Below are 23,871 nucleotides of genomic sequence, written 5' to 3'. Positions count from 1 at the left end.
TAATAATTAAATGAATCGTAATATTAAGATTTTTGAGCAAACAAAAAAATTTTAACATTTGTTTCATTTGTTTGTGTTTCTTTTTGTTGCAACAACTAGCAGATTGGTTTCTTTGACATCAACATTTAGTTTAGTTTTAGTTTTTAGTTTAATTATATAACTTTTTAATGCGTTCTTTGCTTCTTTGCTAAAAAGGTACATGAAGTGTATACACTTGGGGCGTTCTTTGTCCAGTTCTCGTCCCTCCTCTGTTCGTTAGATATATACATATATATATATATATATATATTTATATAGTAATAAGTATTTCTTGGTTTACACAGATATATATATATATATATACATATATATATATACAGGATTTGTTTTTTTTTTTTTTATAGATTGCAGCGTCGTTTTAACGGCTCTTTCGAGGCATTTCCGGTATATACACATTCCGCTCTAGGCTCTGGAGGGGGCACAGGGTCCTGATTTCAACTAAAGTCTGCTTACAGTCTGATTAACAATTTTTTAGCATTTCAACTACGTAACCATTAGAGGGGAGGGGGAAGGGGGGATGGCCTTACTTAATTAGGGTTTCGCATTTGCTTTGTGGCTTTAACTTACATATATCTAAATATCTTTGATTTAACATTTTTTCTTGAGTGTTATCGTGTTGGGTGTGTTCTAGCAGTATATAGTATATATCTATATATAGATCGCATATCCGTATAACAAAGCAGTTCAAACAATTCTTAACAGATCTCATCATCTCTCATTCAACTTTAGCTAAGGACTCGATTCATAAGGCGCTAAGTGTGTCTGGGCTTCCTGCTTATGTACTACTATCTCTCTCTTGCTTTCTCTCTCTCTCTTCGGTATATATATATATATATTTATATAGATCATATAAGTAGTTTTACATGCATGTGTGTGTTTGCGTGTGGTTCTTATTTGTATAGAAAACACCTTGCTTAAAGCAAAAAACCACAAATTCAAAAAAAAAAAAAAAAATTTTATCATTTTTTGCTTTGTATAAAATTTTTGTTTCTTGTTTTTGCCTTGTTCCTTGTTTTACAGTGTTTATGCTTTGTTTCTTCTGCATTTTACAATTTCATACTACCTTTTTTGTACACTTTTATTCTTCTCTTTTCTTCTCCTTTCCTTTAACAAATATTATGCCTTCGTTTTTTGTTTGTTTTTTAGAAATGTTTTGCTTTCTCTTTTGTTGTACAATTTCTTACTTTTTCTTTTTGTTACAATTTCTTGCTTTTTGTTTTTTTATTTAATAATTATTTGGTTTCTTTGTTTTACCATTTTTTTTTGTTTTGTTTTGTTATTTCTCATTTCATTATTTTGTTGAGGTTTTTTCTACTTAAATGAATTTTTGTGATTGTTTCCTTTGTCTGTCTGTCGTTTGATATATGTAAACCCTGTCTCTCCCTCTGATACGCCGGAAATTATGAAATAAAGCCGAAAAGATCCGGGGCTGTGCATTCAAAAACAATGAAAGAAGAGCTTGGGAGCCACATTCTACACCACCATTCTATACAAAATCTTAAAATAATATTCTTCTGAAAGAATTTTCGATTTTCAATTAACAATTTTTCGATTCCTTAATTTTTTCCTTGTTGTAAAAACATTTTTGAACAATTAAAAAGGATTACAGACTAAACAAAAAATTAAAAAAAAGAATAATGAAACAACCAAAGTTGGGAAGCAAAAGATATTTACAATTATTTAAGCTATAAATTAATTACAATTCGTTAAAGTTTAGGGTTTTTTATTTTAATAGATGATGTGTATAACACGTCTGTCTGTGTGTGTGTGTGTGTGTGTGTGTGTGTTTGTGTGTGTGTGTAATCGTATAAAAGAATTTTCAAATATTGATGAAATGGCCGACAATCGAGGACCCGAATCAAGTCCAAAAGACGTTTAAAAACTAAACTAAAAACCTATCAAAAAATAGTCATTAATTTGTATAACAAACACAAGGATTAGAGGAGGAAGACACACACATTCAAAATAAAGGAGAAGAAAGGGCGAGCAGGCGAGGGAGTCTACTAAATCTTACGACTAAATGCTCTGATTTGAACAATTTGCAATTAGAAAGAGACAACAACACAGGGGACGTGGCCATGGAAGGGACGAGGGGCGAGGGGCTGTGGAGGCTAGGAGACGGTCCTCCGCCTGCCTCCGGCCTGGCGCCACATTCACCGCATCCATGCGGACTTCCGCTTGATCTTTGTGCGCAAGCCCCGCAGAGGCTTCACCTTGTTCTTGGCCGCAGCATTTGCCATCGATGCAGTGAGATGTTGGGGCAACATGGCCGCCTGTCCTCCAGCTCCCGTTGCAGCGGGCAGGCAATGATTCAATCCGGCCAAATAGCTGCCACTCACGCTGCCGTACAGCTCTGTATGCTGTTGGTGCTGCTGTATTTGATGCTGATGCTGCTGATGCTGCTGATGCTGTTGCTGCTGCTGCTGCATTTGTTGGATCTGATGGTGCTGCTGCTGCTGTTGCTGCTGTTGGGCCAACGCCACATTGGCAGCGGCACTGCTGAGGAGTGCCATCTTGCTGCCGCTGCCATTCGTGTAGACAGCCTGTGGCGAGGACGACAACAGTGGCTGGTACTGTTGCAGGAGGAGGTGCTCGTGCTCCTCCTCGAGACTGTGGCTGGAGGGGCGCTTGTGCGGGGAGCCGTGACTGCTTCCGCTGCTCCCGTTGCTGTGATAGTGCGTGGTGGCCACCGACCCGCACTCAACGATGGATGAGCGCGACAGCGAGAGCAATGCGTCGACACCATCGCGATGTCGCTGCTGATCGGCCAACTCCTCGGGCGTAATGTTGTGACTGTGGAGAAGAGGGAGCAGAATTAGGTTGATTAGTTTCAAGGACCCCACGCATTAGGAGACTCACTTCTCCTCGCTGCTGTCGTAGGCCGCATCGGAGCTGGCGCAATTGCTGTCCGATCCTCCACCGGCATTGGCCTGCGCCTGCAGCTGAAGCTGGGCCGGCGTCTGCCCCGCCATGATATTGCCATTAGTGAGTGGAGTGGAGGCGCCGCTGTCCGCATTGCTATTGCCGCCCGCGGAATAAGTGTGATCCTCGCTGGGAGAACTTGTAATCACTGGGGCTCTTTGAGAGACAGAGAGAGGTAAAGATTACAAGATCTGTCGGATTAAGTGATCGTCTTGTGGCTTACCCATTTTGAAAAGACTCAGTGAAGGCCTTTGGTCCGTGTTTGAGGAAGAGCATGGCCGCCGCAGCATGCACATCGTCCATGCTGTCAGCCCCGCAATCGCGGGCCAGTCGCTCAAAGTTAATGCCATCTCCACTTCCATTGGGGCCAGCAGTAGCCCCTCCGTTTCCCACATAGACGTACCTGCCACTGCCGCTGTTGTGGTTGTGGTTGCCAGCATATTCGCCGGAAACATCGTCATCGAGGACATCGCTGAGGAGCAGCTGCTGAGTGGGCGGCCCACCATCTTCGCGGATTTTGCGGAAGGCCTTGGACAAATAGGGAAACAGCTTCGGATCGACTCGCGCATGACTGGCACTCCCTCCTCCGCCAGCGTTTGATGATGGACTGTTTGGCATGGCGACCGATTGACTAGCACCACCATTGGCGAGCACCAGGCCATTGCTTTTTGTGGGTGTGGCCAGTGTCACTGGAGCCGCAGAGTTGCCACAGCCCATTCCTATTCCATTGGCGGAGGCAGCGGCGCCGGAGGCAGCCACTCCATCAAGGCCATCATATCCACCGGATGATTGGGGCGCCCCTTGCCCATTGGGACTCTTCAGCGACGTACTGATCTTTTCCACCGCTGAATTCGGAAAGAATGGGCCTGACCGATTGAGGGCCTGAATGAGATTTTGACGCTGTTGCGGCTCTACGCGCCACAACGAGCCCTTGCCCATATTGGGGGCCTTCTCCACTTTGACGAAACTCTTGTTCAGCGACAGATTGTGCCGCACACTGTTCTTCCAGCCATTGGGGGCCGTCTTGAAGTATGGAAAGTGCTGGACAATCCACGCATAGATCTCTTTTACAGGCAGCGCCTTCTCGTTCGAACCCTCAATGGCCATAAAGATGAGTGAACTGCAGACAAAAATACAAATCAAATTAAAATCGAATCCAAAAGAAGATCGGCTTAGGTCTTACCTAAAGCTATATGGCGGCTTGTTGTTTGTATGCACTAGCGGATCATATGGCACATTGTTGGGATGCTTTTGCTTTTGCGGTGTGTTGCCGGCACCACCACCACCGCCACCACCACCACCGCCACCGCCTCCTCCTCCGTTGGTGGTGTTGGAGGAACTGTTGGCGTTGTTGCTGTAGCTGTTGCTCTTGGCTGCCGCTGCCACATATTGGGGCGTGCTGGTATGCATCCTGGAGTTCAATGTCATGTCGAACTCCTTCAGAGAATCCTCATTGTCGTAGCTGCTGTAGCTATTGGGGCTTCGCAGATTCAATGCTCCATTAGATCCATTATGACCCCCTATTGTTGCATTGACGGCCGTCGGTGGCGGCGACACAGAGACATGCATGCCACGCTGCTGTTGCTGTTGCAGGTGCTGCTGTTGTTGCATTGGCGTGGCATTGGTGTAGTAGATGCTGCCGCCTCCTCCCAGAGTCGCCTCCGATGGTGCCGTCGAAGCCCTGCCAAAAACCAGAGAGAGAAAGAAAGACTAATTTTATTGATTGCCACCCTAGAGGCAGAGATCCATGAGATACTAACATGACATGCGGCGTTCCGGTGAGATGATGCACAAAACTATAGCCCGTCATGGGCGAGGTACTGATCAATGCCGTTGGGCTAATCAGCGTCGTCTGATCGGGCAGGTGCTGTCTGTTGCTTTGGCTGGGGTTGCTGATGCTGCAGGGCGTTGTCCCAGCTCCAGAGAACTTTACCGTTTCGTAAACGGTCGTAAAGCCGTTGGCGGCCTTGGGCCCTGGACTATTCCCAGCGCCATTTATGCCACCCGATGACCCATTAACCGACATGGACAGGGCGGAGGTTGAAGCGGAGGTGGAGCTGAGCGATGAATTGTTTGAGGATGCAGGCGAACTGACGACCGTCACCGTGGAGGCCACATGGCTGCTGTGGTCCACATGGACGTTCATCTTCTCCCGCAGATATTTCTTGTGCGGATGGTGGGTGGTGGTGTTGTGGTGGTTGATATTATTATTCGGGGAACACGGTGGGGCGGACGAAACAGAGACCGTGGCCATGGATGTGGGGGGAGAGGTCTTGTATGTTGTTGCACCCGTCCCATTGCTGGTCACAAAGATCTGTTGGGGCTGCTGCTGCTTGGCGGGCGAAATGGTGGCTTGTGCTGCTGGTGTGATGCTGCTGCTGCTGCTGCTGGTCACCACCACAGGCATGTAGCTTGTTCGTGTGGCCGTCGTCGTCGTCTTGGTGGCCTTGTACTCCACCACTGTGGTGGTGCCGCTGGGTCCCTTGTGCACTGTCGTGGTGCTGTAAACGCCCCCGGGCGTTCCCTGCTGGTCTCCCGTTTCCGGAATATCGTTGCTGCTTGGCGGCAGCTCCTCAATGAGATCGCCGACAAGGCAGACTCCCCCCGCAGGAGCCTTGAGGGCCACAGCCGCTGCCCGTTTCGCCTGCGATGCGGCCGATGTGGGGCCGCTGCTCGTTACAATCCCCTTGATCAGATTGCTGTCGCTCAGCCACGACAAGGAGCGCAGCTCTCCATCGTCCGGTCCTGCAGCGGCAGCGGCGGCCAATGCGTCTGCCGAACCCATTTCCAGGGGCTCGGCGGCTAAAAGAACAATATTTCCACCCGGTCCAGCGCCACCGGCACCACCGCCTCCGCCCGTGGGCATTGTGGTTGCGGCAGTGGCACTGCTATCGTAGGCCGTGAAGCCGCCGTTGTGGTTCGGTTGAATAACGACATATTTGGAGCTGGTGGCCTGCATGTTGCCACCTCCGTGATGGATGCTGCCGCTGTTGCTATTGCTGTTGCTGCTCGTGGTGGTGGATGATGCTGATGATGATGATGCTTCTGTTACTACGGAAGATGCTGTTGATACTGGTGCTGCTGTTGATGCTATTGCTATTGCTACTGCTACTGGTGCTGTTGCTGTTGCTGAGGTGCTGATAGGTGGGGGAATTATGTTGCGGTATCCATGTACGACACTTGTTGCCGTCGCTGGCGCTGCTGTCGTCTGTAATTGGCCCCGCAATTGGCCAAGATCCCGCGTGGTCAGCAGATGTGTGGGATTATCTGTGGACATGCTGCAAGAGAGAGGTAGAGAAGAAAGTTAGTGGGGAGCTAGCATACACTTAAGTGTAAGAATTTATTTGTAGAATGATCCGAAATATATATACATTGATCCCATAAGCGAAAGGACACATTCGATTCGATGATGAGATCTTTTTTTTTTACTTTAAATTTCTTTTATTGATTTAATTCGATTAAAGTATCACTTAAAATCGTACAAATAATGGGAACATATAAGAGATCTCCCAAAAATTACTTGAAAAGAGAATGCGCAAACAAAAAAATACAGTTCGTGCGTGGAGGCAGTAGTGCAGTTAAAATAAGTGCGTTGGATGCCGAGGCTCGGAACCGAGAGTGCAATAACAAAATTGACGCAGTTGGCGTGACGTTGGACCTGAGGCTCACTGATGTGTTTTTTTTTTTTTTGTTGTGGTTGTTCTTGTTGGAGTGTTTCCCAATTCAAAAAGCCTCCCCAACACTGCTTAAAGCATATTCCATCACTGAAAATTTTTAAAATCCGTATTCTTGTCACCCAAATCTTTCCATTTTAATTGTTATCCAAGTTTAAAGGAATCTCTTAAATCTGTAATGGCTTCTCAAGGTTTTAATAAATATGATCTGTCTCACATTTGATTTTTTGGGTTCAGCAAATATAGTTAGGCTCATAGACTGACTCATAGAATATCATTTTAAATTTTAAATTCGAAAATGATCAGATCATCAGCGATTGTGAGTGCTCATTCATCTGTATATGGAAGATATTGTCTCACCGTTAAATCTGAAATTCTTTGGAGAAATCACTTCACTTAGATACATTTCATGAAGTATTTTTAGCCATTTTGATGATATAATGACTGATTGACGAAATTATCAATCAATGTTGCTGCACTTAGGGGTAAGCCAGTTAGCAAATGGATGTCGTGAGCATGACTAGACACAATCGATTGTTGTTGTTTTTGTCGATGTTGCAACAAACGTCCTTCACAGAGCATTGATTGCCTACTTTGCTGCGCATTGCTGCACGCATACGAGTTTACGCGAGTGTGCTCATACAGCAGCGGGCACAGGAATAGTACTCAAAGAAAACACAATTTTTAGACACACCACAAGATTCAGAATTCGAAAACTTACTGTATTTTCAACTACAGTCACGCCAAAATGCATATCATTGTCATTCTCACTATTACTTTTACTTTGCCCGCGACTGTATTCTCTATTCTGCTGCTCTCCCACTCTCGCTATCTGCGTCTGGCTATCTCTGCTGCTGCTTCTCTCTCGTTTTTGCTGCTGGCATTTTATTGCTGCTTTGCTTGTTTACGCGTGTTAGCTTTTTATGCCGTTTTATGACGCGACGGCAGCAACAACGTCGGCGACGTCACCCACAACCCCGCGTCGCGTCGCATCGCATCGCAGGCAGCAAATTGCGCGCTCTGTCTGACTGCTGGGTTCCACCTGCCATGCCCGCTCTCTCGGACTCAGTCACTCCTTCTGCCTGCTGCCTATGCCTGCTGGCTCTGCTGGCATGTGTGAGTGATTAGTGGATTATCTTATCAGCAGTTTTCATTTAAGTTTCGTATTTCGTGTGTGCATTTCTGTGCTCATGGCTGTTCATGTGTGTGCGTTTTGGGCTTTGGTTATAGTTTTTTTCAGTGCTTGTATTCGAAGTGTTGCAAATAGAAGCAAAAAAAAATCTAACTGAAACAGCAAAAAACTAAAGAGGGAGAGTCCAAAGATCATTCCTTCATTCATGCATTCATCCCTACCACATTCATTCCCTTATTCATACACGACGCATTTAACACCGACGGATTTCGCCATTCTATTTCTTTGTTCATCATTAGTTCATTCTATACCATGCCTTCCACTCGGTCTTAAGGATTATATCATTATTTCTAGCCATTTACTCCACTTATTCTTCAACAATGCCTTCGAATTCATTCCCTCACGCCTTCAATCAATAAATTAAATGTACCTCATGCCCTTTATTCATCCAAAAATTTAATTCATCGAATATTCATTCACCCCCCTAAAGCGCAGTTTGCAATTAACTTGAATATTCATTTGCCCTTTTTGGGCCAACTTTTCTGCTGTTAGGCAAGCGGCGGCACGTTGTACGGGCTGCTAGAGGTGGCATGGGGCAGGTAGTGCGGTGAGCGGTGGCAGCCAACAAAGTGTATTATTATTTATTGATTTTCAACAAACACGAGATATGTATGTATATGCCCATATGTATGTATGTATTACATACAAAAACAACAAAAAACACATTGAAAAATGTCCGGCCAAGAAATTTACTTTGACATGCCGTTAGTTGTTCTTCTTTGTCTCCCTATCCTCTTTTTGTTTTGCATGTGCAAAGAGCAGCGACAACAATAAAGCGCGCCACAACAAACGAGAAAGAGAATGAGAACAAAACGCACAAAGCAATAGCAACAGAGAAACAACATTAAGAAGAGCACAAAAACAAATAAAAAGCTTCTCTGTCGTTGCCGCTGCCGCTACCGCTGCCTCAGCTACTGGCACCGACGACGACCTCCAAAGCTGGCGTCGCATCGACGTCTCTCCCACCTTACAGTGGCGTCTCAAATAAATAGACAAGGCCCTGGCAGCAACGCTGCGACGCAGTTTTTCCATACCCTTTGCTGAACGGAGTATTTATGGCTTTGCAATGCAGAAAAAATATACAGAACTTTCAATCATTAAACCTGCAAGTGTATCAAAAGCTTCGGCCTCTGAGGCTGGCCTTCCTTTTACCGATTTTCGAAAGTTTTCGTCGTTGTCTTGGCAACTTTGCTGTTGCTGTTTTGCTGTTGCTGCTGCTGCTGTGCTGGAAAAACAACAAGAAAACAAGCGGCAAAACCAATACAAAAAGTATAAACAATTTGAAACATTTTTGCACGACAATAGAAGGAGGGGCAGGTTGAATAAGAGAGTGAAAGGTGTTCTTCGAGTTGCCTATTTGTTGACACGTTCTCTCTTGTGCGTTCTTTTCGTATTGGGGCAACGTTACACAAGGAAAAGTGTGCGAGTTTCATGAGAGCGCTCTCTGAAAAGGCCTCACCTTATATTTTATGCACTTTGGAACAACGTGGTTTTTGTGAGGGCAGGCCAATGCGAAGAGCAGTGTGTCTGTGTGTGGGGTGTGGGGTGGTGTGAAAACGTGAGGTGGAATGGGATCAGAGTGCTGTGTGCTTAACCGGGGGGAGAAGTTATGGCTATGGCTGCCTTTGACATAATTAATTAGCAAATATGGCCGCTTAGAGACAACAACAAAAACTTCAACTATTTGTTAGGCACACAAACACACACACACAGGCAGCCACACGTAAAAAAATAACACAAGCACTGTGGTACCCGCTTGCATGACGTTCCGATACAAATGCCGACACAGATAAACTTCGCTCTCTTAAATTCCGAAACACACAACTCTCTTTTATCCTCTCTTTTGCATATGCTCCGTTGTCCATCTGTTTTGTTTGTTTTCCAAAGAGAGAAAGAGTGAGAGAAGCTTCTGAGCCGCTCGTTCTCTTCTCTTTTGATTTGGTGTTGTTTATTTTTTTACTTTTATCTCTCTCTCACTCTCCCTCTCTCTCTCTTTTGTTGTTTTGGCTGTTTGGAGATTATTAGGGGACGCCGTCGACATCTAGTCACATTTTCGTTCTAGAAACGTCAAATGTTCTGTGACCCGCAGACCTTTGGGCTGGCAAGCAGTGTGCAAGCAGGAGAGGAAGCAGTGCAAAGAAGAACCCTCAGCAGCTGCTTTAAATGTCAACGGGAGGAGCGCCGCCACCCACAAACGTCAGTCAGTCCATTCAGTGGATAGAATGATGGAATACAAGGATAAGTGGGCGCGCAAGGATGAATGCGAGTCTGAGAGAAGGACAAGTGTGGGGAGCGGGGGGGAAGAGAAACAAGGAGAAGGAAGAGGAAATGAGGCAACACTTGCATTTTGGGGGCACTCTTCTAACGGTAGCTCTCCCCCAATTAGCCAGAAAGCAGTAGAGACAGGCAACAGCAAGCAGCACATGGTGGTAACTGTACCTGAGCGTGTGTAAAAAAACAAAAATAAAGAACATAAACAACAATCGCTAATGAAACACCAGTCAGGCCAGCTACTGGATGAGGCCGTTGCTGACGATGATGTTGAATGATGATTCATCCAGATATACACACACATAGATACATATAAACACCGATATGGATATACGTATGTACACATGTAGATAGAGATGCATACACATACGCAAGCATCAAGTATATGCTATATAATGAGCATTCTAACAGGGGGAGAGCCACTTTAGTTGTAAGCCACCAAAAAGCAGGCAAGTAACACAGGCACGACTTGCAGATACCCCCCGGCTCCACATAACGAAAGTGAACTTTGACCTTAAGGACCTACTTACACATGACTTCTTGCGGTAAGCATTAGTGCAATATTGATACCCGTTCAACTGATTTGCCATATAGCAGACGATAAAACCTTCCAATAATGTTTCTATGCGGAACAAACAAATAATAGCAACAGTAGGATAGGGATATGAGGAGAATGACCCACAGTGAGAGAGAGATTTTGCAGAAATAGTATACAACAATACTTTCGTCATACACTGCTTACACTCTCCAGTGGTCAAGCAGTACCAACGCATAGCATACCCTGTGCTATCCTAATACCTGGCGACATCACTGTATAAAATACAAAAAAAAAAATGCGTGTAATCATCGTGCGACTGAACATCCTGCCCCGCTCCAACTTCACTTCTCTTCACCCAACCCCTCCCCTTCGACCCTTCGGCCAGCATGATTTTTGTTGTTGTGAAAATTGTCGCCCAATTGAGATAGAGAGGGAGTGAGAGACAGAGACATACAGAGATGGATGTGAAAATCTATACAGAGAAAATGTTAAATGAGTGGCTTCCTCTTTAAATAAAATAAATAACAGCGAATGTAAAGGAGCGTGAGAAAAAATATGATTAAAAACAATCAAACAAAACAACAAAATAAACAAAATGTGCAAAAGAGAGAGAGAGAGAGGGAGAGAAATGTATTTAATGCCGGCTTTCTGGTTTTTTCTGCTTTTATACAAATGAAACAAATTTAAAGCCAAAGCAGATATGAAATTGAATTATATTTTAATTTCATTTCTTTGTGGAATTTGTTTGGTTTTTGTGTTTCCTTTTGTTCTATATAAATATTCAAACATATAAAACCAAAAACAAAAATTATTGCCACAGCTTTCCAAACATTTCATTTCACGTAACAACAAAAGAGAGGTTGAGAGAGAGAGCTGGCGTGAGAGAGCGCCAAAAAGCTTTCGCATACTTCCGGCCATCAAAAAGATAACATGCAACAAAAAAGTGAAATAGCAACCAAAGCAGCCAACAAAAGCGGCAGCAGCAACAACAACAATAAGGAGAAAGAACAGAAACAGAAAAGCAAAACCAAAAACGAAACAAAAATCAAACGGCAAGAGAAACAGCAACAACAGCTGCTTAAGCATTTTTTGAGAGAACTGCAAAAACTTATGGCGGCAATCAATGCTTTCTCCGCGCGCTCTCTCTTTATCTCTCTCTCCCACTCACTCTCTCTCTCTTCCTATCTGCCTTTATGCAAGGCTTCGATGAAATATAAACAAATATTTATGAAATTCATTTCAAAAAAATATATTTCATGATAAGTTTTGTTAGATGAAGGAATATTTTTACACAGTTTTTCGTTTATCTTTTTGTTCTTCTATAAATTTCTCTCAGATATTGCATTTTTTTTGTGTGCTTAAGACACTTTTTAAAGGACACTTTTTTTTGGTTGAACCCTTAAATATTCAAGAACTTTCTCAAGACAACAGAAACAGTTAAGAAGAGGCGGAGGGGGTAGGGGGTGGAGAGGTAGTACAAAATACGATGGCGACGAACCACGCGGCGTATACGTAATGCCCTCTGACGTATGCCTGTTTGCGCTCTCACTCTGTCTCTCTCTCTATTTTTGCCCTGCACATTACGTATACGCCTCAACGAAAAGCGACGAAGAAAAACTACAAAGAACGTACATAGAAGAAACAGACAAAAACAACAAAAACAAACGCCGATACAAAATGAGATACCAAATTGCTCCTTCCTTCCAAAAATTAAGGAATAAACTAATATTCGTATAGGTTTTTCATAATAAAACAAAGGGAAAAATCGTCTAATTTTCAAAAATAAAATGATCACAAAATAATAAATAATTGGAAAACGTGTATATTTTTAACAAATAAAACTATGTACAATAAAAATGACCATACACGCAAAGAGAGCAAGAAATAAATAATACAAATACATGTTTATATACATATGTATACAGTAAATCATATATGCATGTATATACAAACACAGAGAAAAAAAAACGCAACAAGGCCGCTAGAAAAACGCTTTTGGCGTTTATAATTGTTGCCCACTGTTCCTCTCCCACCCCACTACTACATCCACCCCTCCCCACAATCTTTGCATATATTTTGAAAAACAAAACTGCTTTTCACGCGTTCATTTTAAAGCGAGACAAAGCATGGCTAGACAAAGAGAGATAGGTAGAGAGCGACCGAATGAATGGGCGGGAGAACGCAAAGAGAGCGGCGGCAGCACTTTTAGTGTGTCACACAAGTCAAATCCCCCGACTCTTTGCACCCCCCCTCCCCACCCCGTCAACCGCAACGTGTAGTGGTGGCTTTAAAAATAATTATTCATGATTATGATTTTATTATCACTTTTGAGCAGGATTCCACCATCAAGCACAGTGGACACTCGTCCGCTCGACAGCTCCTCTGTCATTCCAACAAAGAGCAAAAGTTCTGGCAGGCTTTCACTGTACTTTTATTTGCACACATCAGAGTTGATGTGGAATATGGAACTGCTTGGCTTGGAGTACACACATGGCAGGCTGGCAGGCAGGAGAGAGAGCATAAGCGAGTTTGCGAGAGCGGGGCGAGGCGAGGCGAGCGTACGACGCTGACGCTGACGCTAACGCTTAACGCTGACGTCGCTGTCCAGAATTTCAACGTGGTTTTTCTTTGCTTCGTTGTTTTTACTTGTGGTTTCTGTTGTTTGTTTTGTTTGTTACTGTGTTGTTTGCTGTTTCTTTGCTAATTAATTGTTGTTGTTCTTTTTATACTTTGCCGCGTGCCATTTAGTAGCTTGATTATGAAATCGTATCGCATCGAGTATTATTATGCAAAAAAACTAAACTAAAAAAACACTTCAAAATGGAGAGAAAAAGAATTTTCCAAAATTAATCATTCTAATCTCTGCATATGCCTTAGCACCAGCCCCCCCTCCACTCTTTACAACACACTTTATTTGTTGTTTTTGTTGCTTCTTTGCTTGCACACACACACACTCACACACACACACACACACTTCTCTACCTCTACGTTTACTCTCTATTGCTCTCTCTTGCTCCACCATTTCTTCTGTTCTTCTGTTTTCTGATATTGCCGTTGTTTTACTTCCACATACCTCTGCTCCTGTTCCTGCTTCTGCTCCTCCTTCTCCTGCTGCTTCTACACCCATACAAGGCGTTCTACTGCTTGTTATGGTTGTGATGCTCACTGCTTGCTGCGTTTTTTTTTTTGGACTGTTTATGCTTGCTGTGACGACGCGCTGCTTTCAACTGATTTTGTTGTTTTTGTTGTCGTTTCGAGGGATGTGCACGTTTTTATTAGATCTCGCTTTCAATCACGTCAAAAAAAAAACATATATACATATACATATATTTTCCAGATGAAAATTAGCCGCATTTCGTTGTGATTTTCATCATAAAGATAAAGCTTGTCATCATTCACTCTCAGTAAATCTCAAAAGAAAAACCGTAAATACAATACACTTTTTGTGTTCATTTTCTTTGGGTTTTTATTTTATTTATTATTTTAGTTAATCTCGAACCGTAAGGCACGCGAGCAAGCAATCGAATGAAGCAAGGCGGCGGCGAGTGCGGCCGCAATTTTCAAAAATTCCCCCAATACCGCGTCTGTCGCACTCATACTCTCGAAAGCACAGACAAAAACACATACCACGGGGCGCTGTCACAGTGTGTGTAAGTGTGTGAATGAGGGGGACAGAGAGCCGGCAAAAGCAAAATCATCGTAAACAAGATTTGTAGACTGGGATAGAGAGAGAGAAAGAGAGAGAGAGAGAGAGAGCGTGTGTGAAGCGTTCGCGCATGACATTGCCATTTATTGAAAAGTGAACCGTTCTCTCTCTCTTTGTACCTCTCACTAACCTTTTGGGTAGCACAACATAAACAACTCTCTCTCTCTCTTTGGTTTCCCCCCCTGCTCGCTCCTCTAAGCACTGCTAAAACATAAACAAGGACTACAACAAAGAGGCAGGCACAACAAACAGCTGTTTGGGCTAGGCTTCAAAATAAGTCATCAAAAACTCTCTCTCTCTCTCTCTCTCTCTTTGGCCGCACAGTGAGTCACAAAAAAAAAACATAGAGAATGTTTATAAATAAATAAGTTTCACAGCAATTACGATTATCATTGCATTTCAACTAAATGAGATAAACCATTAAAGAAATTATTTAATTTTCGAGTACGTACCCTCCTCCCTGGGCAAAACTTTGGCGTTTTTTTGCATAATCAAAAACAACAGCAACAAAAACCTAAACCGGGCTGTGCTTGATTAATGCATAATTAAATTAATTAAAAATCAACATCGGAGGAGGCGGAGCTTTGATCGAAATCTCGACCAAAATGAGGCAGAAGCAATGGCAACTTGGTAGACAGCAAAGCCTGGCAGGTAGCCGAAGCTTTTGATACGCTTTTCCACTTGCCATTTGCTAGATTTCATGGACTCTGAGAAATTACGTGCGACTATTTGTTAAAACATCTTTAGAGGTAGAGATGTGCTCCACCATTTTGTCCCCATCAAGAATGTATCTACACATACACCTAATAGACTCCTTACACACATATTTAGTGAAAAATCATCATACACTCTTCAAGGGTATAACAACAAGCAAGCGACACCGTCCCCGACATCGACACGTGCGACAGCCACACACTCACGCCGTCACCCATTGCGAGCGAGGGGGGTGTAGTGAGGAGGTCGCAGCAGAGCAGGCAGGAAATACAAGAAGCCGAAATACACACACACACACACGCACGCAAGAGAGAGAGAGAGAGGGAATGCAGTTGTTGCCGTTTAACCATATTTAATTTTAGCAAAGCAGCGGAAAATTGAACAACGACGGCATTGTCGCTCGTATTTGTTAAAAATAAAAATAAATTTATACCATTTTTTTCCCCCCCCACTAACCCCCCTAGCCCATCCATGCCGCCGCACGCACAAAGAGTGAGAGAACTACCAGAAAGAGAGCAAGAGAAAAGCGCAGCAAAGAAAGGCAAGGCATGGCAAAGAGCGTAAAAATGAAGTTTGCCGGCTTTTTAGATGCGGTAAAAAGAGCGAAAAGAGTAGGCAGGAGAGAGGAGCATGAAGCAGCAGATGATACAGGAGACTGGAGGAGGCAGTACCACTGCATCAAAGGAGTAGAAAAAAAAAAATTCCAAAACAAATTAAACTTTGGCGAACCGAAAAGGATAAACCCTGTATAACCATTGCATTAGATGGTCAAACATAGAACTCAAATCCCCTTTGATTCTTAACCGAGAAGAAATTTGAACAATTTCTATGACTACGGGCTTCAATCATTAAAAGAGCACGACTCTTGTTCATCTTATCTTTGGGCAAACAGAGTAAACCTCGAATAAACAGAAGCATTGAGCAAATACAATCTATATCCACTCGGAAAACGATCCTAGTCCGGTATATGTCATTGCTTCTTTCACTGTGTTACCACCAGCATGTGACCAAAACTGTAGTACGTTCTTCATCTGTACATGTCATGTGGCTTGCATGTGCATTTAGTGTGCTGTTGCTTTGGCATTTAAGTTTATCCGATGCCCTGCTCTGTCTGACACACTGCGTTACGCTCTGCCACACACAAAAAAAACCCTGTTGCCAGGCGCACTTTCTCTCTCTATCTCTCTCTCTCTACCCATCTAAAGCGCTCCCACACACACGCTATACCCTAACCGACTCTCGTACCTTTCCAACTGATTTCGTCTCGAAGCTAAAACTGATCATTAAAATTTCAATTTCAATTGAATTCAACCAAAATAAACACATCGTGTGTTTGTCTCTCTCACTGCTCTCCTCTCGTCCAAGCATTCTCCTTCTATAGAGTATGTAGAGTCTTCTTTTGCTTTTTTTTTACTATAAGCAATTACACAAGGCATACACTCGACTCTCGAGGTATCGTGTCTCTACTACAAGAACAACAAATTGGGTCAACCGCAATTAAATACAACTAAATATAGACAAAGCACATTTTCCTCGCAAAACGAAACCAAACAAAACAAAAGGGTAAAGCAAAACATATACAAGGGAGAAAAATAATAATAAATGAGAATAAAAAAAATGGAAAACAGAAAAAACGCACACACTCACACAAGTGTGGACACAAAGCGTTGTTTACTCAGTTCTAAGTCTCAGGCGCTGATAAGAAAATCAGAGAGAGAGAGAGAGAAACGATCATCGTTGCGTATACGTAATATGGCTAACAAAAAAAAAACGAAAGAAAACACTGAGTAAATAACGGAGTGGGAACAAAAGGAGGAGTACAAGATTGAAGAAGGAGTTTATTAGAAGCAGAAAATCGAGGAGAGAAAAAGCAGAGTCAGCAGTATTAGAGTCGAGAAAAAGGAGAGAAAGTGAGGGAGAAGTGCAAGAGAAAACAGAAAAGCAGTACAAGAAAAGGAAGGAATAACATGACCAAAGGATGAAAGCAATCCCTGGCTTGAGATTCGCAAAATCTCTGTTTCTCTCCTTCGCTGCTTTCTCTCAGATTCTCTCTCCCTCTCTCTCTTCGTCCACGCAACAGTTGCATTGTCAACACACAAAAATATCACCATCAACTTGATAATCTATACATTTTACCACAAATTAATTTCTACATTCATTTGTGCAGTCGTGCGTGATGATTGAAAACTCTCAACAAACAAAACCAAGAAAGGAAAATGAAGAAGAAAAAAAACGTTTGATTGCCCCGCTGCCTTATAAGTTTGCCAGGGTTGCCCCTTAATCAACCCAACTGAAACCAATTGACAACCAACCACACACACACAAACACACAACCAAAAATGCATACATGAACAGAAATGCGATAAACGTTTCCCACTAATTAGCACATTTTGGAAGCAAACGCAAATGTTCAATGCTGCACCACACTCAAAGAGTACCCGACTGACTGCATGTGAGTGTGCGTGTATTTTTGTTAAACATTTAGTTAAATAGATGAATTGATAATTGACAGAAATAAGAGCAGAGCAGAGCAGAGGCGAGCCGAATGAGAGAGAGAGAAAGAGAGAACAGAAATAGTTGGCAACTAGTTATGACACAGCTTGAACGGAAAATAATCAAGGTTTGCATTTTAAATAGGGTGCTCTTTGTGTATGTATTCGTATATCATTTTGATAAACAGAAAAAAAAAACAGCTGTGAGAACAACAATTGTAATTACTATTTATGAATAGCGGCGCCCGCCTCCCCATACATACATATGTATCCCCAGCGACGTACGTAACACTCTAGCAATAGATATATTCATTCGTGCATACAGTGTTGTTACTATGATTTGTTTGCCCAGTGATTACAGGACTGACTGTCCGCTGCTTCTACATCTGTACACATATCACCAATGACACAGTTGTCGCCTGTACCTGTACCAGACATGACCGCCCTGGCTATGGCACTGTAAATGCAACATTTTTGTTTTTACTTGTTACTCTGCCAGCACTTCCCTGTTTCGCCATGGATATCATTCAGAATCTTTCCTCTTGAGCTTCTGTCGCCTGTACTGTAAGACTTACTATGATTCTGCTATCTCTTTCCTCTTCATTTTAGTAGCTGTTAACGACAGGCATCACATATCCCTTTTTGGGAACTGTAAACCAACTCTACTGTTTTATCCCATCCTCCCGTTCTGTTGCTCTGTTACAGCTCTATCAGGCCGGCCTCTCTCTGCACTGCAACTGTTAGTCGTCCACACTGTTAGCTCATCTTTGATCAGCTGTTACTGCATCTTCTGTTGCTTTATCTACTGCTTCTTCTTCTTCTCCTTCTGCTGAGTTCTGCTCCATTTTCTGTTGTTGTATAACAACCAACAAAGTCGTCGGCGGGTACTGAGCAGGGGCAGGGCAACGGCTGTCGTCGTCTCCTCTCCTGCTGCTGTTGCTACTTTTAAGTTTTTTGTTTGCATTTTGCGCACTATTTCGCTGCTGGTGCTTGTGGTTCTGGTGCTGCTGCTATACGCCGTATCTTATCGCCTCAACCACACACAAAGTCGTCGACTGACTTGTGTTCGCATAGTGCTTAGTGCATACGCATACCCATTTGTATCTGCATTTGTATTTGTTTATAGTTTCACGCACACGTTTGTGACTCTCTCTCTCTCTCTCTCTCTCTCTGTGTGTGTGTGTGTGTGAGTGCCTGACAATGTACAAAAGTGTACATAATTATTTTCATTTTTTATGTAATCAACAAACAGCGCCTCAGTTGTCGTCGTCGTCGCAGTAGGTCTTATGCCGATGCTTGGGTTCTCAAAAAAAGCACACACACACATAGACGCACGACACGCGCACACGCACACGCACACGCAATGTGCTCGCGAGGTGCAAAGCTAACACAAAATTTAGACTACCTTGAGGGGGTCGGTCTTTCTGATACCCTTTCAGATTTCAGTCCGATGGCTGTGTTATTCTATTTACGACTTTAATCAAATGTGATTCTGGAGAAACGTCCTTCAATGTGTTGCAACAATCTGATCAACATTACATACATAGCTCTTTTTCAAGGGTATCGAAATCTATGAAAGGATAGAGACTGAGAAACATCAGTAGAGCAACAAAACAAAAAAATGTGGGAGGTGGGAACGGGAGAGATCCAGAACTTTCAACGGAACAAACGCCGGCTTGCGTGATTCTTAAATAAATTTACCACCCCTGCAAGCACACAATGTGTCGAAAATGTTCCGACCCGATATTCAATTAGTTTTTAATCCACCTTACCCCGCACCGAACACCGCAGACCATATAGGGCCTGCCTGGCCCTGTCAAGGAATTTCAATTTCCAATTGGTTTTTAAGTCGGAAATTGCCATCAGACACACACAAGCAGCATACATGCATAGCTTTTGACGAGCTTTTTGAAGTTTCCAGTATTCCATTATTTTGTTTTTTTTTTTTCGTGTTTCCTTCAGCATTCAATTGCGTTGCATAATCGCTGCTGCTCTGCCACCAACGCTGCTAATTGCACAAATACAATGCCTGAGCAGTGTGATGTGGTAGGTAGGTTGAAGAAGAGCGGTAGCAGAGTCTCACGTGAGCTTCGATCTGAACTGCGCGCCTGGCTCTGCAGCTTTTCTTCAATGCAATAAAACGAGGAAAAGAAAACTAACAAAAAAGAGAAAGAGAGGGAAGTAGTAAGTCAGGCAGGCGCAATGGCGAGGTCGCTTTATCACACGAGGACCGACGCAGCCGAGGTAGCGGCCGCAGCCTAACAATTAGCGTCTGTGCGGTAGAAAGAGGGGGAGGCAGCGACGGCACACAAAAAAAAATGATACCGATCACAAGCTCTCACGACGCCAGAACGGTGCCTCTGCCCAACGACGCACTCACTCTCTCCGTCGTGAGAAAGTGTGAGTCTATGTGTGTGTGTGTGCAGGGGTAACAGGCCAACACAAAAATAAAACAACATACAGGCATGGCCATCCGAATATGGACACCAGTGTTAAATTGTCAAGAGTATTAATTTTTTTTTGTGGACCGCAGAGAGACCGCAAAAGCAAACGAATGTGGATAAAGGGCACTCGAGACGTTTAAGTTTAAACACCAAAACATTTCTTAGCATGGTTCCTATATTTGTGCACACCATTATAAGTCGCCTCCTCGCTACACAACAAAAACACACATTTACCGTATATACATATGTACATATATGTATGTAAGTTTATTCGCAATCCACAGAGAAAAAAAATGTATTGGAAATTATGCGCAGCAAATAAATGTTTATAACACTGCCCTCTCCCTCTTTCGACGCTTTTTTTTTCGAGTATATCACAAGAAAAATATGTACGTCATAGAATTATTAGAAATCTGCAAGAGCATGCGGGTGACGTGTTGCCTTCTCTTTAGCACCTCCCCTATCGTACCATCAGGCGTTTGCATTTTGCTTAGTTTTTGTTTGTTGGTGATTGTTCTACCTCGTGCGGGCAATGCGACAAATGCAGTACGGGGGGCGTCACAGGAGCAAGAACAAACCACAAGGCAGACGCGGGGGACCCGCACACATACCTACAACATACGCACTCTGGTGACACACACAAACACGCACGGGCAGAGAGAGACAGATAGGCAACACTAAAAATATTTTTCGATTCGTCGATTTCGACTGAAACATTTAGTATACCCTTTGCATACAGGATATAATGATTTCGTGAGAAGGCAGCATTTTCAACCTCTGAACATACGATTGTATATTTTTATTTCGGAATCAACGTATGGACATATCAACGAAAACATAACACAAGATATTGTGGAAAAAAACATTTTCTTTTAAGTTAATTCAACGAAATGATGGAGATTAATTTTCCAACTGGCGGAACTTTTCGCTTTAACCCTTGAAGATATTAAAGGGTACATACACTTCGATGCTCTAATCTTTGAATGTGAAACCAGCACCACGTTGTTGTCGCTATCATGTTCTCTTCCTTCTCTCTCCTCTTTTGTTCTCTTGTTTCTTTAAGTTTATCTGCATGTGTGTGTGTTTTATTTTAAAGCTTTTTCGATTTGTTTTGCTGTTGCGTTTTGTTTGTATTTGTGTTTGTTGTTGTATCTGTTTTTTTACTGTTGGTCTTTTTCTTTTCTTAATTTTTTTCTCTTTTTTTTGTGGTTTTTGCTTATTTTCTTGTTGTTTATTTTGCACTCACATTTTGTTTTTGCCGCCGCGCACGCACTTGCTCAGCCTGCCTGCCTGCCCACTCTCCTTCACTCTTGCACTCATCGACTCGTTGTAGCCCACACTCTTCGCACTTGCTCTGCCTCGTGCTATACTTTTTGCATTTGGGGCTCGTTGTCTCTCTTTGCATTTGGAGCTGGTTGCCTTACGTTTGATTTCTCTCTTAGCTTTTGGGGCCGCCTTACACTCGCGGTCCCTCGCCAATCTGCATCTGCTGGCGGCACTAGCAAACTTTTCGCTAATTTTGCGGTTTCTTTCTTTTGGTTGTTTTTCTTTTGTTGTTTTTTGGCAAATTACAGCACTATTTTTTTGGTTACTTTTTTGCAAATGTCACAGTTACAATATTTTGGCACTTGTAAAAAAAATCGTAATACTAAAAACAAGAAAGAGATGCATATATATGGATACCTACTCAAGTTGTTATTGTTGTATGACAGCGGTGCGTTTGGGTGCGGACATCAATGCAAAAAAATTAGTTGACTGCGTCTTTATACTGTTTTTTGTATTGACTGCGTTTTGTTGGTTGCGTGTACGTTTGTGTGATTGTTTATTTGCCTTGGTTGGATTTTTTGGTCTGTTTTTGGGCCACCGCGCTCTAACCACGTCCGTTGCGCTGAACGGCACAATGCAAAATGAACACGAGACGGCCGCGCAGTTTACAGGGTAAATGGCTGTGGCTGTGGCTGTGGCAGTGGCAGCGGCAGCGGCAGCAACTATGTAGCAGCGGCAACAGCAACACGAAGCAGATACCTAAACCAATGCAATGGCAACGACAAGGCTTACCAATAAAGGGTAGGGCAGTCCGCCAGGGTTTCAGTTTTGTTCCAGACTTATCAGACGGGATGGCAATTACGCTCTTGAAGGCAATCGCTGCCTTACCTTTTAGTTAATATACCTTGGGTAAAACGCATCTCTGTTTTTGTTGCTGTTTTTCTTGCTGCCGCTTCTGCTGACGTTCCGCTGCACTGTCAACGCGTTCGAGTGCGTTACCAGATTGAAACTCATATTCCCCTCAAATCGTTTTTCTGCTCTGCCAATATTCATTAGCTCAATTAACTAATTTATTGCAATAATGGCTTTTGATTTGTTTTTGGAGACGAATGGGCAAGAAAAAAACACATGGTAGCGCGGCAAAGAGAGTGACTTGCTTGCGTTGCTGTTGTTTACGCTCTCACAGTGCGTGGCCAAAGAGAGAGCGCCGATACAGACAGAGAAAGAGAGCGAGAGAGAGCGTAACGTAAGCGCGTGGCAAACACATGGTTTTTGTTTTTGCCAAAAACTGGAAGAAGAAGAAGCAGACAATACTTACAGTTAGCTCTCGACGCGGCGTTGTTGGGAGAAGACAGTGGTATTAAATGATATCTCAGTGGTGTAAAATGAAAATCTTTGAAGATGTCTTGCATAACGAACCTTTATACAGTTTTATATTTTTTGAATACACTGAATAGTCTTACTTATTTTGATGTATATGTGAAGCATTTAAGAACATTTAAAATCATAATGGACGAGAGAGTTAGATGGATATAAGTTAACACAATCGATCTAAAATTAAAATTTATATTTTTGGTATAAAAACAATCATTTCGATATTCGTGCCTTATTAGGACCCACTGGAAGAAAAGAGTTTTCACAACCACCAACATATGTACGTATATATGTTTATAGGATAACAATGTTTTGTTCCTATTGTCCATTGCTCTCAACGAGGCCGGCGAGACCCACTGTGCACGGCAAAAGGTAATTCTTTCATTCTTCGCATTTACATAAATGTGCTTCGTTGTTCCGTGCGCTGTGGAGCGGCGCGTCCGTGTGGGTGCACACATGTGTCGCGAGGAGAGGCGAATGTACAATGTATCGGCATTTACTTGATTCAGTGGGAAAGGGGTAGAAAGAGAGAAAAAACTGCCGTTATTGTTTTTACGTTTGCGTGCGTACGTACATGCTCCATATATGTTTGTTTTTACGTAGTGTGTGTGTTCTAGTTTGGTGGCAGACTATTAATGAAAATAAATTGTAATGCGAACGTGTTAATTAGAGAGAAAAAGTGAGAGACAGAGCGAAAGACTGATAGAGAGCGAGAGAGTCGATCTTATGGCAGCAAAAAGCTGAACAAAACGAAATAAGACTACAGCGCAAACGCAGAGACGAGAAATGTGGCCAAAATAGACAGCCATTTAAACCAACAGAAATGCCAAAGCAAAATCACAAAAAGAAAGTCAAATGATAAAAAACAACAGAAAATGAAATACAAAACAAGAGAGGACGCAGGCTTCAGTGGACGAATTTTTTGATACCCTTGCATATTACTTTTATGTTTGTTACAAAATCAATAAATCTAATTTTTAGTGAGCTTTGAAAAAATGTACACATGTTCATAGACTCAGCATCGTGATCAGGAAGAATGCATTTGTATATACATATGCAAACATTTACACAATATCATTATACCGCTCTGAGCAAGAGTATAAAAAAACTCCAAGCTATGTATGTACATACATACATATGTAGTTCTTATCGTTTGTCACTCGTTTATATAAAATTCGTCCATATACACATGCAGAAAATCCCGAGAGATCGGTAGAGAGACAGAGAGAGCGCGCCAAA

General features: G+C 42.8%; 1 protein-coding gene across 3 annotated transcripts; it reads right to left on the bottom strand.

Annotated features, from left to right (window-relative positions):
* Window positions 1-1,691: 1,691 nt before the first annotated feature.
* LOC108160754 (pneumococcal serine-rich repeat protein) lies at window positions 1,692-21,926 on the bottom strand. Of its 3 annotated transcripts, none has more exons than XM_017294964.2 (6): window positions 21,680-21,926; window positions 4,722-6,239; window positions 4,145-4,642; window positions 3,185-4,081; window positions 2,899-3,117; window positions 1,692-2,832 (listed from the first exon to the last, which is right to left on the bottom strand). In XM_017294964.2, exons 2-6 carry the CDS (start codon window positions 6,236-6,238, stop codon window positions 2,193-2,195), a joined length of 3,771 nt encoding a protein of 1,256 aa, XP_017150453.1. In that variant the 5' UTR covers window position 6,239; window positions 21,680-21,926; the 3' UTR covers window positions 1,692-2,192. The 3 variants fall into 3 exon arrangements, with proteins under 3 accessions (XP_017150453.1, XP_033252440.1, XP_017150446.1); XM_033396549.1 differs by lacking the exon at window positions 21,680-21,926 and adding an exon at window positions 21,239-21,598; XM_017294957.2 differs by lacking the exon at window positions 21,680-21,926 and adding an exon at window positions 13,710-14,165.
* Window positions 21,927-23,871: the final 1,945 nt, after the last annotated feature.

The sequence above is a fragment of the Drosophila miranda genome, chromosome XL (assembly GCF_003369915.1).
Source record: "Drosophila miranda strain MSH22 chromosome XL, D.miranda_PacBio2.1, whole genome shotgun sequence".
In the NCBI taxonomy this organism is placed as follows: domain Eukaryota; kingdom Metazoa; phylum Arthropoda; class Insecta; order Diptera; family Drosophilidae; genus Drosophila; species Drosophila miranda.
Note: the sequence above shows the minus strand (reverse complement) of the source record. Positions and strands in the feature narration are given on the sequence as shown.

Excerpts from the sequence above, each read along its gene's own strand:
- LOC108160754 (XM_033396549.1), bottom strand. The coding sequence starts at position 21,312 with ATGAGTGCAAGAGTGAAGGAGAGTGGGCAGGCAGGCAGGCTGAGCAAG. Across the intron at positions 6,240-21,238 it reads CGCGGCGGCAAAAACAAAAT|CATGTCCACAGATAATCCCA; the intron begins GTGAGTGCAAAA and ends TCTCTCTTGCAG. Across the intron at positions 2,833-2,898 it reads TACGACAGCAGCGAGGAGAA|TCACAACATTACGCCCGAGG; the intron begins GTGAGTCTCCTA and ends TCTTCTCCACAG.